This window comes from Panthera uncia (genome assembly GCF_023721935.1).
Source record: "Panthera uncia isolate 11264 chromosome D3 unlocalized genomic scaffold, Puncia_PCG_1.0 HiC_scaffold_8, whole genome shotgun sequence".
Classification (NCBI taxonomy): Eukaryota; Metazoa; Chordata; class Mammalia; order Carnivora; family Felidae; genus Panthera; species Panthera uncia.
This window is the reverse complement of record NW_026057586.1, coordinates 83273190-83289717: the sequence shown is the minus strand read 5'-3', so window position 1 is coordinate 83289717 and position 16528 is coordinate 83273190. Positions and strand designations below refer to the sequence as shown.

At 38.0% G+C, this 16528-nt stretch overlaps 1 protein-coding gene across 5 annotated transcripts in view; it reads left to right on the top strand.

Moving 5' to 3' along the window:
* IFT81 (intraflagellar transport 81) overlaps positions 1 to 4059 on the top strand; it is a 193417-nt gene extending 189358 nt beyond the window's left edge. For 4 of the 5 annotated variants that reach the window (XM_049619366.1, XM_049619368.1, XM_049619365.1 and 1 more), the window contains one exon: positions 2063 to 4059. In XM_049619366.1, coding sequence (XP_049475323.1) covers positions 2063 to 2164 — 102 coding nt within the window. In that variant the 3' untranslated portion in view covers positions 2165 to 4059. Of the gene's footprint in view, positions 1 to 1722; positions 2035 to 2062 lie in introns of those variants that run through there. The other variant, XM_049619370.1, reaches the window with a different exon arrangement.
* The last annotated feature ends 12469 nt before the right edge of the window (positions 4060 to 16528 follow it).

The window sequence follows — 16528 nt, the reverse complement described above, 5'->3', positions numbered from 1 at the left end:
AAAGAAAATTATTAAATTCACATACTACCCTTAACTTCACTTCAGCTTCATTATACTTTTTTAAATGTCTTCCCTTTAGATTTGAAAACAGATTTCATATTATTAGCATGTCCATCTTGGGTTAGTTCTTTGTAGCTATCCTAGGGGTGGCGATGAGAGGTGAAGAACATTTTAATAAAGAAAGTTGTTTCAGGGCGCCTCGGTGGCTCAGTTGGTTAAGAGTCCGACTCTGATTTCAGCTCAGGTCATGATCTCATGATTCGTGAGTTCAAGCCCCACGTTGGGCTCTCTGCTGTCAGTATAGAACCTGTTGGGATCCTCTGTCCCCCTCTGTCTCTGCCCCTCCCCTGCTTGCACACGCTCACTCTCTCTCCCTCTCAAAAATGAATAAACATTAAATGATTTTTTTTTTAATTTAAAAAAAATTGTTTCTACCCTGTGTGGAACATACAGACTTGATTATGGCTTTGGATCTCTTTGTTTCCAAGTGTGTTCCTACTTTTACTTTTTTGTTTGAAAGCTCCTGGTTATCAGAGAAACATACCAGCACAGAGATTATTGGTAACTCTAGCAGCTATGGCAAGAAGAGATGGGATCCCTCAGAGCAAGGAAGAACTTACCAAGAAAGTGCGGAAACAAACTTCTTTTAACAAATTTCAAGAAAAAAAAAAAAGAAGAAGCATTTTAATGTTTTATGTGGTTTGAATATGGTACTCAGGTTACTTTAGCCTCTCATTTGGGCAAGTATCAGCTGCCAGAAGCCCAGCTACCGTTTGTGCCTTTGGATCAACAACTTGATCCACCAGATACTGAAAGAGGAAAGGCTGTGTCAGTGTGGAAGCAAACCTTTCTTAATTCAATTAAGTCAGTTTCTGAACATTGAGGTAGACGTCTTTGTTCAGTATTGGCTACTGGCTTGTTATTTTTAAGCCTGTAGCAAGTGATGTTCCTTTAGCCAGAGTATGTATTCCTTTGCAAATATTTGAAAAAGACTGGATGTCCTTCACAGAAACAGCATTTTATTCCCCTAACGAAAGTCAGCTTGTAAGATTATTAAGCTTGGTGATTAATTTTTTTAGCCTTTACTGTCTTTGGTGCTCTTCCCTTAATTTTTAAAATTGTTAATGACAGATACTCCAAGGAATGCTTATAATTCTTTTTTTTTTTTATTTTTTTTAACGTTTATTTATTTTTGAGACAGAAAGAGACAGAGCATGAACAGGGGAGGGTCAGAGAGAGGGAGACACAGAATCTGAAACAGGCTCCAGGCTCTGAGCTGTCAGCACAGAGCCCGACGCGGGGCTCGAACTCACGGACCGTGAGATCATGACCTGAGCCGAAGTCGGCCGCCTAACCAACTGAGCCACCCAGGCGCCCCGGAATGCTTATAATTCTGATTTGATTATCGCTTGCCATCTTATTCCACACAGAAAGAGTCTGTGGATTAAACACTAAGGCAGCTCCAAAATCACTTTATTAACTGAGGCAGAGCATCATTATTACTTCAAGAAAAGCAAATTGAAAAAAAAAACACCCTAAAAGTACAAAGTTATTTATAGTTTTTATGTAACATTGGACATTTAGTAATGCATCTTAATGGGTTTTCTACAGTGACTTTCCACTCATTTTGTGATTTGATTGGATCATTAAAAAGCTTTGACTACCTCTGACAGTTTTTGACAGCTGGCACTTCCAGAAGGGCTTATTATGTTTTTCCTTCAGGACTAATACTCTAGCTGGCTAATTGATGAGAGTACTTAATCGTTTTGGAAAATAATCTGTCTTCCACATGATGGCCCAAATAAAGGAGAAAAATGTAGCCTGTGAAATCTGCTTTTGCGTTCATGGATTTGCTCCTCCTAAGACTCGGTGCTGCCAGCTGCTGCGTGAAACTGACTCGCTAAACTGTAAATTCCAAAAGGCCACCGCTTATCTTGCTTTCTGTATTAGTTCAGGAAATAATCCAACTTTAAAGGTTGTCCTTTAAGAACCATCTTATAATAGGATAATGTCTTTTCTGTTATAAGTCTATTAACTGAATACAAGATCATGTCTTTTTCAGGTCCAGGGAGTGTACCAGAATGGTCTGAGAGCATTGTTCAAAGGCTTGTGGAACTCAAACCGGATCTTAAGAAATTACAAAACGCTTCACTTTCCTCTTTAGATTAATACTTTCTATCATTTTGCTTTATTTATTTCCATGGGCAGCAATAATAAAAGAAGCCATTTCATTAAACTATCAAATCCAAATGTATTATTCTGCCTTATTAGTTTATATAACATATATAAATTTTCTGGAAGATTTTAAGCTCTGGTCATTTTCCAAGTATGATTATTCCTTAAGGTTTTAGGCTAACATGATGCAGAGCACTTTTGGTAATTGGAGTAAAATAAAAGCCCAAATATGTTGCTCCAACTAAAAATGTATAAATTTGCTGAATTCTCCTGAATAGAATCTGAAAATACGCAGTAATGGATAACTTGCCAAAGCTGCCTTTACAAAGGCAAAATCAAGTTTGGGTTGAAAATGACTTCGTATGGAGATGTGTGTCTTCTAGAAACCTCTGTGTCATATGCAGGCATTTTCCCTAAATTAGTGACTAATGAGTATGAATCAAAGACTTGTTTCTACAAATGGTTCTAGGCGCTTACATCATTCCCCTTGTTTGGCACACAGGAGTGTTTAGCCCTAGGGAGTGGGTAAGTAAGCAGCCTGATGATTAACTTTCATTAAACTTGGTTATTTCAATAACCTATCCATTGTCGTAGTGAAGGTAAGATCTAGATTATGTATACGACGAATCCTTCTTTTTTAAACAATCTGTGGCAGCCAGGAGATTTTTTTTTAAAGGCACTTTGATTAAATTTGTAATTGTTTCTCCAGCCAGGAGGAGTCACTGGCTTCGCTCCTCCTCCCTTTCCTTTTAATGAGAGCAGCTTAATTAAAGCTGTTTAGTATATGGCAGCCAGGCATGAGGTGAACACTTTGTCTGGGAGGGATAGAGAGGGATCTTTCAAAGTTATCTGTGTATTTTCAATCTTTGACTGTCCCATCTTGAGACAATATTAAGAAGAGAAAGTTGGCTATAGCAATCATTTAGTCCCATCCCATCCTTGCAAAAGAAATAAAAACCCAAAACACAGAATCCAAACAAGTGTTTTGTGAAAGACTTGGACAAACGTGCTTTCTGCTCCTATGCTCCCTCTTTTGGCAAAAACTGGAAGTACTTTCTCGGCAAACACGGATAATTTCACAATTTCCTCTCTAGAATTGCTGAGCAACTTGAGTCACCAAACGTGGTTTACTGCTATGGAAATTCACTATTCAGAATTCAGGAGGAGATTAAAGATTTCTGCTTTTCAGTGAAAGTAGTAGTTTCCACCGCGGTTCAGAGTGTAACAGCAGGTTCCCTGCAGGGCTGCCGCTTGACCCTGCACGTGGCACACAGCCATAGAACTTTGGAGCTTGAAAAGAACCTCAGAATGAGTCGTGCAATCATTTATTAAACCGGGACCTTCGAGAGCTCTCTCTCAGTACCGCGGCTATTGCAGCAGACCACTTTCCAGCCACAGTAGAGTAACCGCAATGCGGCTCACTCCTCACGAGGGAGCCTGTTTCATTGTTAAAGAGCACCGCCTGATTAGTCTCTTGGTTCTAAAAATGAAGCAAACTCAGATTGGGAAGGAAGTTTTTTTTAAAAAACAGCAGTTAGGCAAAGCAAGATTGAACAAATTAACTCCCTGAAGCTTTGTAATCATGATGATGATGATGATGATGATGATGATGATGATAGCAGCTAACACATTCTTGGACCCTCAGTATGTACCAGATACTGTCTAAATGCTTTATGTGTATGAACGAATGTAACTCTCACAGCAACCCTAGGAGGTAAGTACTATCACCCCCATTCAATAGATGAGGAAACTGAGGTACAGAGAAACTTCCACAGTATATCACACAACTAATACCTGTGGCAGAGCCAGGGCCCAAAACCTGTGCTCTTCACTATTGTGGGTAGGTACTACAGTGTGACCCATGGATATACTGGCTGTGTATATGCAGACAGGTTGATGTCCATTTAATGAACTATAATACATGTGAACTTATAATTTTTAAAAATGTGTTCACTTACTATGTGCCTAAGGAAAAAAAAACTTTAGTAAATGTTTAAAAATAAACTCTACCAACCAGATGTGGGAATTCCGCTAAATGAATGTCAAGTAAATGCAAAAAGAAATTTAGACATAGAACAAATGGAAGCTGTATAGGTTATAATTTAAATCTTTCTCTTTCTCTGTGGAAGTGTTAAAATCATATATATCTCTTGTTGCTGGATATATAGATAGACTCCAGTTTCTTTATGAACAATGCTGCAACGCAACTTAAGAGTTGAAATACAATACAATATTAAACAAAACCACAAAATTTATTTAATTTGGTCAAATCCAAAATCCACTGAATAGTTTTACAGACATTTCTTGCCTCCTCTGTGAAAATGCCAAAGCTAAATCAAAGAAATTAGCAAGATATTACTTTCTTAATTGGAGAATGAAATTGTAAATTCATTCATTCATTTATTTATATACAAATATTGTCTTCTGGGTGCCTGACATTGTGCTAAGTGCTAAAATATAAAGTGAACATGATCTGGTTTTGGCTTTCAGAGAGCTCACAGTCTAGAAGACTCTAATATTTTGTAGCAAAAATTAAAAAGTTCTTTTATATGTAAAAAGATCAAGGAGCTCAGAGGAAGAAGTGATTAATTCTGACATAGGGGACCGAGGTAGGACTTGAGCTGGGTTTGTAAGGAGGAGTTAAGATTTTGATAGCCATGGGAAAGGAGGAAGATGTAAAGGCATTTAAGAAAATGACATGCTCAGGGGCGCCTGGGTGGCGCAGTCGGTTAAGCGTCCGACTTCAGCCAGGTCACGATCTCACGGTCCGTGAGTTCGAGCCCCGCGTCAGGCTCTGGGCTGATGGCTCAGAGCCTGGAGCCTGTTTCCGATTCTGTGTCTCCCTCTCTCTCTGTCCCTCCCCCGTTCATGTTCTGTCTCTCTCTGTCCCAAAAATAAATAAAAAAAAAAAAAAAAAAGAAAATGACATGCTCAGGAAGTGACAAGAAGTCTAGTATGGCTCGTAAAGTTACCCATTAGGGAGAGAAAGGAGCTCCTGTCACGTGCCAAGCCCTTGTGCTCTGTAATTTGTGTGCTGGGCACCCAGCTAAACTCTGTGAAAAGGTACAATAAATGTGTCAGACACGGCCCTGTCATTAACAGGACTACGATACATTAATTTTTTTAAAGGACTACAATATGTTAGACAGCAGCAAACATACTAAAACCTAATAACCAAGTGCTGAATTCTGTGTCGCTATCGAAGTTCAAACAAAATGGAAATCTAGAGAAATCAAAGAGGAATCAAGGAGGTCTGATCAAGGAGGTCTGATCAAGGAGGGAGGAATGATCAGGGCCTGGAAAGATAAGGATTTGGACAGGTGAATGGGAGAGCATGAGAGGGCAGCAGGGATGAAACCAGCAGGTGCTCATTGGCCCTTTGCTGCATCCAGCTTTGTATCAAGCATATGAAGCGAGAAAAGGCATGGCCTCTCCTTCCAAGGAACTTGAAGTCTAGTTACCAAGATGGAAAACGGAAAAACGTAACCAGTGGTTGAAGTAGTTTACAGCACTGGATTATCCAGTGGGCAAACTGATACACTCTGAACTTTCTGAAAGTGTTTGATATTTCAGAGATCAAAGAAGTTTTCACTAGGAAAATCAGAGCTATTAGACTTCCTTACACTCTCCTCAGGGTTTAGGGTCTCAAAGTTTTGATTCAGCTTTTTGGAAGGGGATCAAGAGTTAACAGACCTAGGACGTTCAAAGGAAAAAACACTTTGGGCTGGAACAATTTGGGCAGGCTGGAGAGGGACATGCAGATACAAGTTAACTCTTCTGGCCACAAGGGCAGAATGTGACTCGGGGAGGAAGCAAGAGCTTGTGGGGAGGAGGAAGCCCTGAGAAAGGAATGCCCGGAAGTACTAGCCAGACAAGGCTGGAGGGAATCAGGAACAAGTTGGAGGTGGAGAAGCAGTGGAAACCAAACTGCTGATGGTTTTGAGTTCGTGCAAATTCCAAGTTCTGTCCATCAGTGTATGCTAATCGGGAGTTGTTAATATCCCTGCTTCCCTTAGACCCTCGATGAAATGAGAGACTTACTACATCGTAGAGAGTGGCAAACAGTCACTGCCATGGGAGGCTGTTATCATGGGTAACATGATTTTTTTTTTTTTTTATGACAAAGGAGAGGCAATAAGCCGGTTACTTATTGCTTTGCATTTAGAGAGATATTTTTTACACTAACTCAAAGATTCAGCATTTTATTCTTTGATTCAGGTTACAACTCTATGTCATTTCTATCATCACTTTTTTGTTCCATGTAACATTTTCAGATGTGTGAAACAGATTTGATAATTCCAGGGAACTGAGCTTAGAAGCAGTATATGTAAAAGTTACACTTCTGTTGAGAGACATTTTTATAAGTTTATATGATTTTCTATATATTAAAAAATGTGAGAAAAAATTTCAGAGCTGGTGTTTAACTGCACTTGATTTCTTTTTCTTGAGAGTAGGAAAAAGAACTCGTTTTTTGTTGTAGTAATTGCCAAGTCACCAAGCAGAGCCTCCATGCTCAAAGAGACCCACTTGCTAGTGACTTTGCAGTGTCAAACAAATGTTCAACTTTTATTCTGACACTTCTTGAAGAATTTGATTGAAACTATATATGTCCAGATAACACTCAGCAAAGTGCCCTTCTTGCATTTGTTTCAAGATATATTTGGAAACAAGAGAGATGACCTTGGATGCAGCTGCTTTTCCAATTTAGGACTTCTCTCTGGGTCTACTGAATAATATTTCCCAGGATTGAAAATTCAAAGGATGGAAAAACATTTTAGTTACTATATGCCATAAGCCCTATGATAGAGGATTTTTCCCCCAGCAATATGTTCTGCCTCTAAAAGAATGATATATTTAGACCACAAACTCTATGCTAGCTTTCTAACCATCTATTTCAAAATACATTCAGGAACACATTTGCTTTTCATCAGAGCGCCTTTTTGTAATCTAAATTGAGCTGCCTTGCTTTTTAAAATATTTTAGCATCTAAGAAATAAAAAATATCAAGCAGTTAACCCTTCGCCTTTGCTTTCTGGCATTCAAAATTTGTTTCAAAGCCAGGGTTCATTGTAACTTGATGTAAGATCTAAAAGAAGACTGGGGAGGCTCTGACATCCACAGCTAAGGTTATTGCCACCTGTCCAGATGACAATACAAGTCCTACTAGTCTAACCTCAAGCCTGAAAGCCAAGGCTAGCTTCCAGTTGTATCTACATTTAGCCCACGGAGATGGATGGTTTTAACTGTCATTAAAGTGACATTCTTTCAGTTACCATTATGCATATTTTGGAGGTTCAAGCAGTTCCATTTTTAATTTGTTGTCACAGTCACAGGACAAGACTTAGGTAACCTGTTTGATAAAGCAATTTTACCTTTAAGCAAATGAATAAATAAGAATTATAGTCTTATCATTGTCCTACATGGCATATTACCAGAGATAGTAACATTTTCTATTTTCATATGGTTTCCTAAGATGTTATAGTCAATCAGAGCATTTATAGAGATGATTATGTTGTTGGCAACAGTCTCCAGCATACACAGTACATGAATGCCCAGTAAAATGTGTTAACATGCACACACACACACACACACGTAGACATAGAAAAACCATTTTATAATACTTCAAAGGATAACTTGTTCTCAAGGATTCCTTGTTGCTTGATTTGGTATCCAATCAGTTATGTCAACTGTTAGCCACAGGGTGAGTGATTTTGAACAGTCAACAGATTTTTAAAACTTACTACTTAGATGATCCGTCCATCAGATAACAGACTGATCTTAAATTTTTAATTGTCATAAATTATTGCCCCAGCCTTGCTTTGCAGTTTCCTAATTCAAAAACTGGTGACTTTTATCTTTAATCTGACATTTATTCCTTAGTAAAAACAGATTTTTCCATGGGTGTGGCTATCCTGTATACATTTCCATTATTTTATTGATGTTGAACCAAAGTAATTGCTACAGTCACTGCACTGCCCTAATTAAGTAAATAAGTGTTAATAGTACCCAAACTAATAGATTTTATAGGATAAGCAATAAAGTTTTCTCTTACTGCTGCCAGAAACTCCTCCAACTGCACAAAACTTCTGAACTGTGCTTTTTAAAGATAAGAAAAAGGAAAATATGACGATACCTACAAAATACTCCCAAGACCTGTAGTGCTCAAAGAAGATTTTAGTGATGGAAAAGTCTCAGAGAAAAGGTAATTTTATTTTAAATATTACAGAGATTAAATGTGAGTTTTGCTGAATGTTTTCATAAAATCTCTTTCAAATATGTTTTCTCATCCTTCGTCTAAAAACATACAAAACTTTGAGCCAAAAAGAATATTCCTGTATGGTTTGTGGTTATTAAGTCTGTCAGTATGTCTTGGGAGCCCTTTTCTCTCTATCCAGCTCCCCTTATATTCTCAGATACTCTTAAGCAAATCAGAACATTATTGATGTTCAGTAAGTATTCATTGCTCGAGAATTAGTATCTCACTGTCAGCCTTCCTAAGACAGGAGAAATTTCTAGCAACTACAAAGTGAATATATTTCCCTAAACGCTTTTTATCTGTGTCTTCCATAGATGGAATTTATATCCAGCTATCTGCAGATTTATATAGAATCTGGTTTACCCAAATATTTGCAGTACCATCAAATTAAGTTTCTTTATTTTCTTTTTCTTATCATGCCCAAATATCTTACCTTGATCTTTTTGTTACAAAATACAGATGTGTTTATTTAATGAAGGCAGATCTAGTATGTTTCTGGTTCAAACTCGTTTTAACATCGTACCTTTTTTCTGTCCCTGACCCTCTCCAACTTTTTTGGTTCTCATATCTTTTTCTCCTTGTTTATGCATACCATTCCATTACTATTTAAACTCTCTCCGATTGTGGGGCTCCTTGGTGGCTTAGTTGTTTAAGCATCCGTTTCTTGATTTCAGTTCAGGTCATGATGCCACAGCTTCGTGAGTTCGAGCCCCATGTTGGGCTCAGGGCTGACAGCAAGGAGCTTGCTTGGGATTCTCTCTCTGCCTCTCTGTCTGCTCTTCCCCCACTTGCATTTTTTCTATCTCTCTTAAATAAATGTGAAACTTTCTCTGATTGTGTCTCACACATTCTTTTGCCACTAGTAAGTTCACTTTTGGAGCATCTTCCCAACAAAATTTTTTTATTGAGGTAAATTTGGTATATAACATTATATGAGTTTCGGATGTGTACATCTTTGCACACTGATGATTGTACGGCTCTGTGGATATATTAAGAAACATTGTGTGACTACACTAAAAACCACTTTAAATTGGTGAATTTGTGTGGTATGTGAATTATGCCCCAATAAAACTGTTAAAAATGAATATATAGCTCAATGTAGCAGAAGTCAAATGATATCAAGCAATATTTGTTTAAAAAAACAAAAATCCCTCACCTACTTCAGTCTTCTCCCTTCTTTGAGGTATTTCCAAAGCTAGCTTTTGGAATATTCTTGCTGACATTTTCATTGTGCACACAAGCGCATATATGTATTTACAGCCTTTTAAAACTGTGTACAAAGGGGGTTATATTCACCATTCTGCAACTTGCTTTTTTTTTAATTTTCTAAATGTTTATTCGTTTTTGAGAGAGAGAGACAGAGAGCACATGAGCGGGGGGGGGGGGGGGGGGGACACAGAATCTGAAGCAGGCTCCAGGCTCTGAGCTGTCAGCACAGAGCCCGATGCAGAGCTCGAACTCACGAGCTGTGAAATCATGACCTGAGCTGAAGTCAGACGCTCAACCGACTGAGCCACCCAGGCGCCCCTGCAATTTGCTTTTTTGCATCAAAGAGTAAATTATAATAATATGTCCATATAGAGTTGTTCTTAACAGTTGCAAGTATCTAATTCTTAAACAATGTTCCACTACATGCATGTAGCACGATTTGATTAACACGCTCCTGATTGAAGATCCCTCTATATGTGTCTTGCACTCTGATGCAAGTATATGTGTCAGGCAAAAAACAAACAAAAAAAAAAAACCTTAGAAGTAGCATTATTGTATTCAGAGGTATGTGCATTTAAACTTTTGATAGATAGACATTGCCAGATTACTCTCCAAAAAACTGGTGATAATTTGTAATCCCATCAGTTGTGTATGACAGAGCCCAGTTTGCTATTCTGTTGCCTAAACTAGGTATACTGGCTTTATAACATCTTTGTCAGTATGATAAGTTGAAAGAATTAATTTGTATTTTTAGATTTATGAGTGAGGTTGAGTTTTGATGACCTGTTTTTAATTGATTATGTGGTATTTTTTCTAATTGAAAAATCCATAGTGTTAATTGTAGAAATTTTGAGTAATACGGCAGATAATTAAAAACATGTATAATCCCCTACCCAGAGATTATCACCATTTACAATTTTTCTTCTGGCCCTCCTTTCTATGAAATTTATCTTTTGATTATTTTTAGCAGATAATGAGGTTGGTAAAGGAGCTAATTTTTGTATTTGAAATACACAGCTAATGGGGCGTCTGAGTGGCTCAGTTTTTTAGGCTTCTGACTCTTGATCTCAGGGTTGTGAGTTTAAGCCCCACGTTACTACTACTTAAAAGAAAATATGCAGTTTACAAAATGAGGTTATAATTCAGCTACTTAGAATATTGCTTTGAGCTCTTTTAATCAAGGTGCTATATAAATATTCAGTGGACTGAACTCTCCTGTGCCAAGCTTTTGGGATCAGCTAGTGGAAAAATCATTAGCATTCTTTCCTTGACACTGTACTGTCACTACCAGGGCTGAAACTGGATGAGATTTCCTGGGAGCCAATGGGTCTCTTAGTAAAGGAGACAGCTCTACGGTCCTTTAATGGCATGGAAGATAGAGGAATCCTGTACCTTAAAAGACAAACACACATTTCATATTATATGTTTATGTGTGTGCCCATATATATAACCATTATTCTCACTCGCACATGCACAAAACAGAAGATGAGATTAGTGAGCCAGGATAGGAACATGCTGAAAGAGTGCTGGACACCTGGGGAACAGTAAAATGATTAGCACACAGGGTAAGCCATCCAAAGACAAGTCCCATATGGTAATCATGTTTCCTTATCTGATTCTTCCTTTGGATGGGAAGAGCATGGAATGCAGGATTAGTTTCTGTTCACAGTTGTATTTCCCGTGCCTAGTTACGCACACAGGCAACTTTGATCGGTGAATAATGAATGAATGAAAAGTGAATGAATGTGACCTTGAATAAATCGCTTAATTTCTTTGGACTTCAGTTGCTTTCTCTGACAACTTCAAAGAATAACTAAAAGGATAAAATAAGGTAATGTATGAAGGTGGTGGATAAGACTGAAAGTCGGCTCCAAGCTGACTGTGTCTCCTCCTTATTTTTACGGAGCTAGATATAGTTGCCATTCAGGCCCTATTAAGGAGGCCCTACTGTATACAGCAACTGTCTGCACATCATCTTCCTGGTTAACCAGAGAATAAAGTAAATACAATGCAGCTTTATAATTAGAAGTAATTGCCAGTGACCTGGAGGCTTTGCCATCTTAACCACTGCCTCATTCTCAGTATTCAAGGGTATCTTATGGGGCACCCAGGTGGCTCAATAGGTTAAGCAACCAACTTCAGCTCAGGTCATCGTCTCACAGTTTGTGGGTTCCAGCTCTGCATTGAGCTCTGTGCTGACAGCTCAGAGCCTGGAGCCTGCTTCGAATTCTGTGTCTCCCTCTCTCTCTCTTTTCTCCCCTACTCATGCTCTGTGTCTCAAAAATAAATAAATGTTAAAAAAAAATTTTTTTTTAAAGGCATCATATAAATCTAACACTGAAGTCCCATCAGGCTTAGGGTAAAGTTATAGAAAATGGATGTTACTGTGCCTTTAACAAGCTTAGAAATGCATCTAGTGATTATGTTTAAAAGCAGAGATGATAACTCAGGAAGGCACATGGTATATGTTTAGAATAGTAGCTATTCTCAGAGTTGACCTATTGTACATGATTGCAAATGAACGCCTGTCCTTTTTAGTTTATCTTGTATCAAATTGTCAGAGACCCATTCCAAGTAACGATTACATTTTGGAGTAGTGTAAAGAAAAAAAAAAAACCTCTATGAAAGATTTTGTGATTTACTCAAGAAATATTCTATGACCTTTTAAGTTGGTTGAAAGAGAAACCTGGTATGATGTAAAACAAGTTAAAATGAGAATAAGCTTGGAAATATTAAATAGCATCAACTCCTAGCCCTTAGGGAAGATAACTAATGGCCCAGGCCCTAAAATTACAATTTTTTAGAATTTTTCATAAAAACTTGATATAAGTAGAAACATTTCTCAGGCCAGTACACCCTAATGAAATGCCATAAAAATAACAGACTAGCACATAAAATCTTTTTCTATTTGTAACCAACAGCATTGCATAATCAGGCAGGAACCAGGAAGTAAAAATAATCACAAAATTAAACAAAGTGATCTGTTTTCATTACTCCAGCAGGAGTAAAAAGTGAAGATAAATACAGCCAGCAAGTTCCTTTATCAAATTTGAAAATTCTTTCCTTGTCAGTCATTCCTTAATAGCAGAATAAAAATGAAATTTTTACTAAGGCTTTTAACTCAACACTATCTTTTAAAAAATCTTTTTTAACTGTGGTAAAAAAAAACACATACTCTAAAATTTACCGTCTTAACCATCTTTAAGTGTTCAATAGTGTTACCTATATTCACATTGGTACAGTAGACCGGCAGAATGTTTTCATGTTGCAAAGCTGAAAACATTATAAGCAACTCTACCCATTAAGCAACTCTCCATTCCCCTTCCCCCTGGCAACTACGATTCCACCTTCTGTCTCTGAGTTTGACTGCTCCAGTACCTCATATAAGTGGAATTCTACAGTATTTGTCTTCTTGTGAAGTCCTCAAGGTTCACCCATACTGTATCATGTGACAGGATTTCCTTCAAGACTGAACTCCGTCCTTTTTAATATCATTTTTGTGGTACAGTCTATTCTACCCTTAAACATCTTTTAATGCTCCAGACCATAACCAAATACAGAATGATGAGAAGCAGGTCGGAATGCACATTTGACCTTCCGAATTCTCCTGTCAAGAAATCAAAAGAGGTTATAAAGTGATTAAACACTGTAGGACTTCCCCAGTGTGAGAAAAACTATTTGATGCTAAGTTAGCAATCAAGACTCTGAAGACCTTTCGCAAGCCACTTGTATTGAAGGTTTTCATTTGTTTTGTTGTTCTAGAAATGCATTTGACCTAGTACAACTTTTTTTTTTTTTTTGAAGTATCTGCAAATATATCTCTGCTGCTGGGTTATTTTTTTTTTTTTCCTTCAAGCCTGCAGACATTCTTTCCAACTTCTTCAGATTGAGTTAGCTGTGTTCATGTTTGAGAATAACCCTCCTCCCCTATTCTGTCATAGCAACAGTGTGTTAAGAGAATGCAGTCGGGAACTGGAGATATTGTTAGGTCACAGAACCAAACAGGATTGAGTTTTAAAAAAGAAGCAGAGAGGGGCGCCTGGGTGGCTCAGTCGGTGAAGCGTCCGACTTCGGCTCAGGTCATGATCTCATGGTCCGTGGGTTCGAGCCCTGCGTCGGGCTCTGTGCTGACCGCTCAGAGCCTGGAGCCTGTTTCGGATTCTGTGTCTCCCTCTCTCTGTGACCCTCCCCCATTCATGCTCTGTCTCTCTCTGTCTCAAAAAATAAATAAACGTTAAAAAAAATTTTTTTTTAAAGAAGCAGAGCTCATTCAATTTCAGTCTTCCTACCTTATTTTTTTTTAGAAGATGTTTGTTTATTTTTGAGAGAGAGAGAGAGAGAGAGAGAGAGAGAGAGAGAGAAGAGCAGGTGTAAGCAGAGGAGGGGCAGAGAAAGAGGGAGAGAGAGAATCCCAAGAAGGCTCTGCACTGTCAGCACAAGAGCCCTACTTGGGGCTCGAACTCATGAACCGTGAGATCATGACCTGAGCCAAAATCAAGAGTTGGATGCCTAACCAACTGAGACACCCAGGTGACCCCCTACCTTAATTTTTAACAGCTTTGTTGAGCTATGATTCACATATCATATGCTTCACTCATTTAAAAATTCAGTGGTTTTTAGGATATTCCCAGAGTTCACAACCATCACTACATTCCCTGTGAGAACATTTTGCCACCCCCATAGGAAACCCTGTGCCCATTAGCTGTCACTCCCCATTTCCCCCAGATCCCCCAGCCCTAGGCAATCACTAATCTGCACTCTATAGATTTGTCTATTCTGAAATTTCATATAAATGGAACCATACGATATGTGGCCTGGCTTCTTAGCATGTTTTCAAGGTCATCCATGTTATAGGATGTATCACTTATCCCTTTTTTTTAAATTGTGGGAAAATAAAATTGACCATCTTAACCATTTTTAAGTATACATTTAAGTATTTTAAGTACATTCACATTGTTGTGCAACCAATCTCCAGAACTCTTCATCTTGCAAAACTAAACTCTATTTCCATCAAGAGTTTCCTGTTCTCCCTTTTTCTCAACCTCTGGTAACCATTATTCTACTTGGTCTCTATGAATTTGATTCAGGTACCTTATATAAGTGGAATTATACAGTATTTGTCCTTTTGTGACTGGTTTGTTTCATTTACCACAATATCCTCAAGAACTTTGTCATTCATGTTGTAGCATGTGTCAGAATTTCCTTCCTGCTTCGTTCCTTTTTATGACTGAGTAATATTTCATTGTGTGGATATACTTAATACATTTTGTTTATCCATTCATTAGTTGATGAGCGTTTGGGTTATTTCCACTTTTGGGTTACTATGAATAATGCTACTATGAACATGCATATGCAAGTTTTTGTATAGACATGTTTTCAGCTCTCTGGGACATCTACCTTGGAGTAGAATTGCTGAGTCATATGGCAACCCTGTTTAACTTTTTGTGGAGCTGAGCAACTTTTTCACATCAGCTGCATCATTTTACAGCAGCAAACTAGAGAGGTTCCAGTTTCTCCACATCCTCACCAAGGATGTTGGAGAAAAGAATGTTGTTATTGCCCACCCTTTTCATCATAGCCAAACTAGTAAGTGTGATGTAGTATCTCATGGTGGTTTTGTTTGCTTTTGCCTGGTGGCTAGTTTTACATGAGTTTATTGGCCATTTGCATATCCTCTTTAGATAAATGACTCTTCAGATCCTTTGTCCATTTTTTAATCATCTTGTTATTGTTGATTATTCATGAATCCTGACTACGAGTCCCTTGTCAGACAAATGACTTACAAATATCTTCTCCTATTTTGTAGGTTGCCTTTTTCACTTTCTTGATGGTGTCCTCTGAAGGTTTTTAATTTCAATGAAGTCCAATTATCTGTTTCTTCTTCTGACACTTGTGTTTTTTGTGTTGTATCTAAGAAGGTTTTGCCTTCTTAGGCACAAAGATTGGGATACCTGACTGACTCACTTGGAAGAGTATATGACTCTTGATCTCAGGGTTGTGAGTTTAAGTTCCACATTGGGTATAGAGATTAGTAAGAAAACAAACTTAAAAAAAAAAAAAAACACAAAGATTTACTCCTGTTTTCTTCTAAGAATTTTTAGTAGTTTTTGCTCTTCTATTTAAATCTATGATTCATTTTTGGTTAAGTTTTGTATATGCTGTAAGAATGAGATCCATCTTCAGTATTCTACATGCGTGTATCCATTTGTCCCAGCACCATTTGTTGAAAGATTTTTCGTTCCCCCTTCCCCTCCATTCAATTGTCTAGGTACCCTTGTTGCAAATCAATTGACCATAAACCATGACAGTTTATTTCTGGATTTTCAATTCTATTCCATTGATCTATCTTCTAACTTTGTTTTTCCTTTTTAAGATTGTTTCAGCCATAATCAAAATAATCAAAAGATGATTTTCAGATTTTTATCGTGTACTGAGTTGAGAGAGGGAGATTTAGGTTCTGCTTTGTCTGTATGAAGTTGGAGGTGCCTACTGGACACACAAGGGGAACTGTCCAGTAGGAACTATATTTAGGAGTCTGGTGTTCCAAAGAGAGAACAGAGATGGGGATAAAGATAATCAAGATGTGAGAATCAAGAGCACGTAGGTCCCATCACCCTTCCCATCTATTGCTCCGTCCCTCTGTGCTCTCTTGGGTTCCCCCCCAACAGTCTTTCTCAAGTTATTTCTTCACAGTTTCCTAGGTGCTCCAGACCAGAGAGATTTCCCCATGCTGTCATTCTCTAGAAGCCTTCCCATTATGGAACTGACTTCACTAAGGTTGAAAAGCCATTACCCCTCAACCTTTCAATTCTTCCTTTTTGTTTAGATATTAAGTATGCAGTCATCCACGGAAACCAGAAGGGATGAGTAGGTTTAGGAGAGGGGATC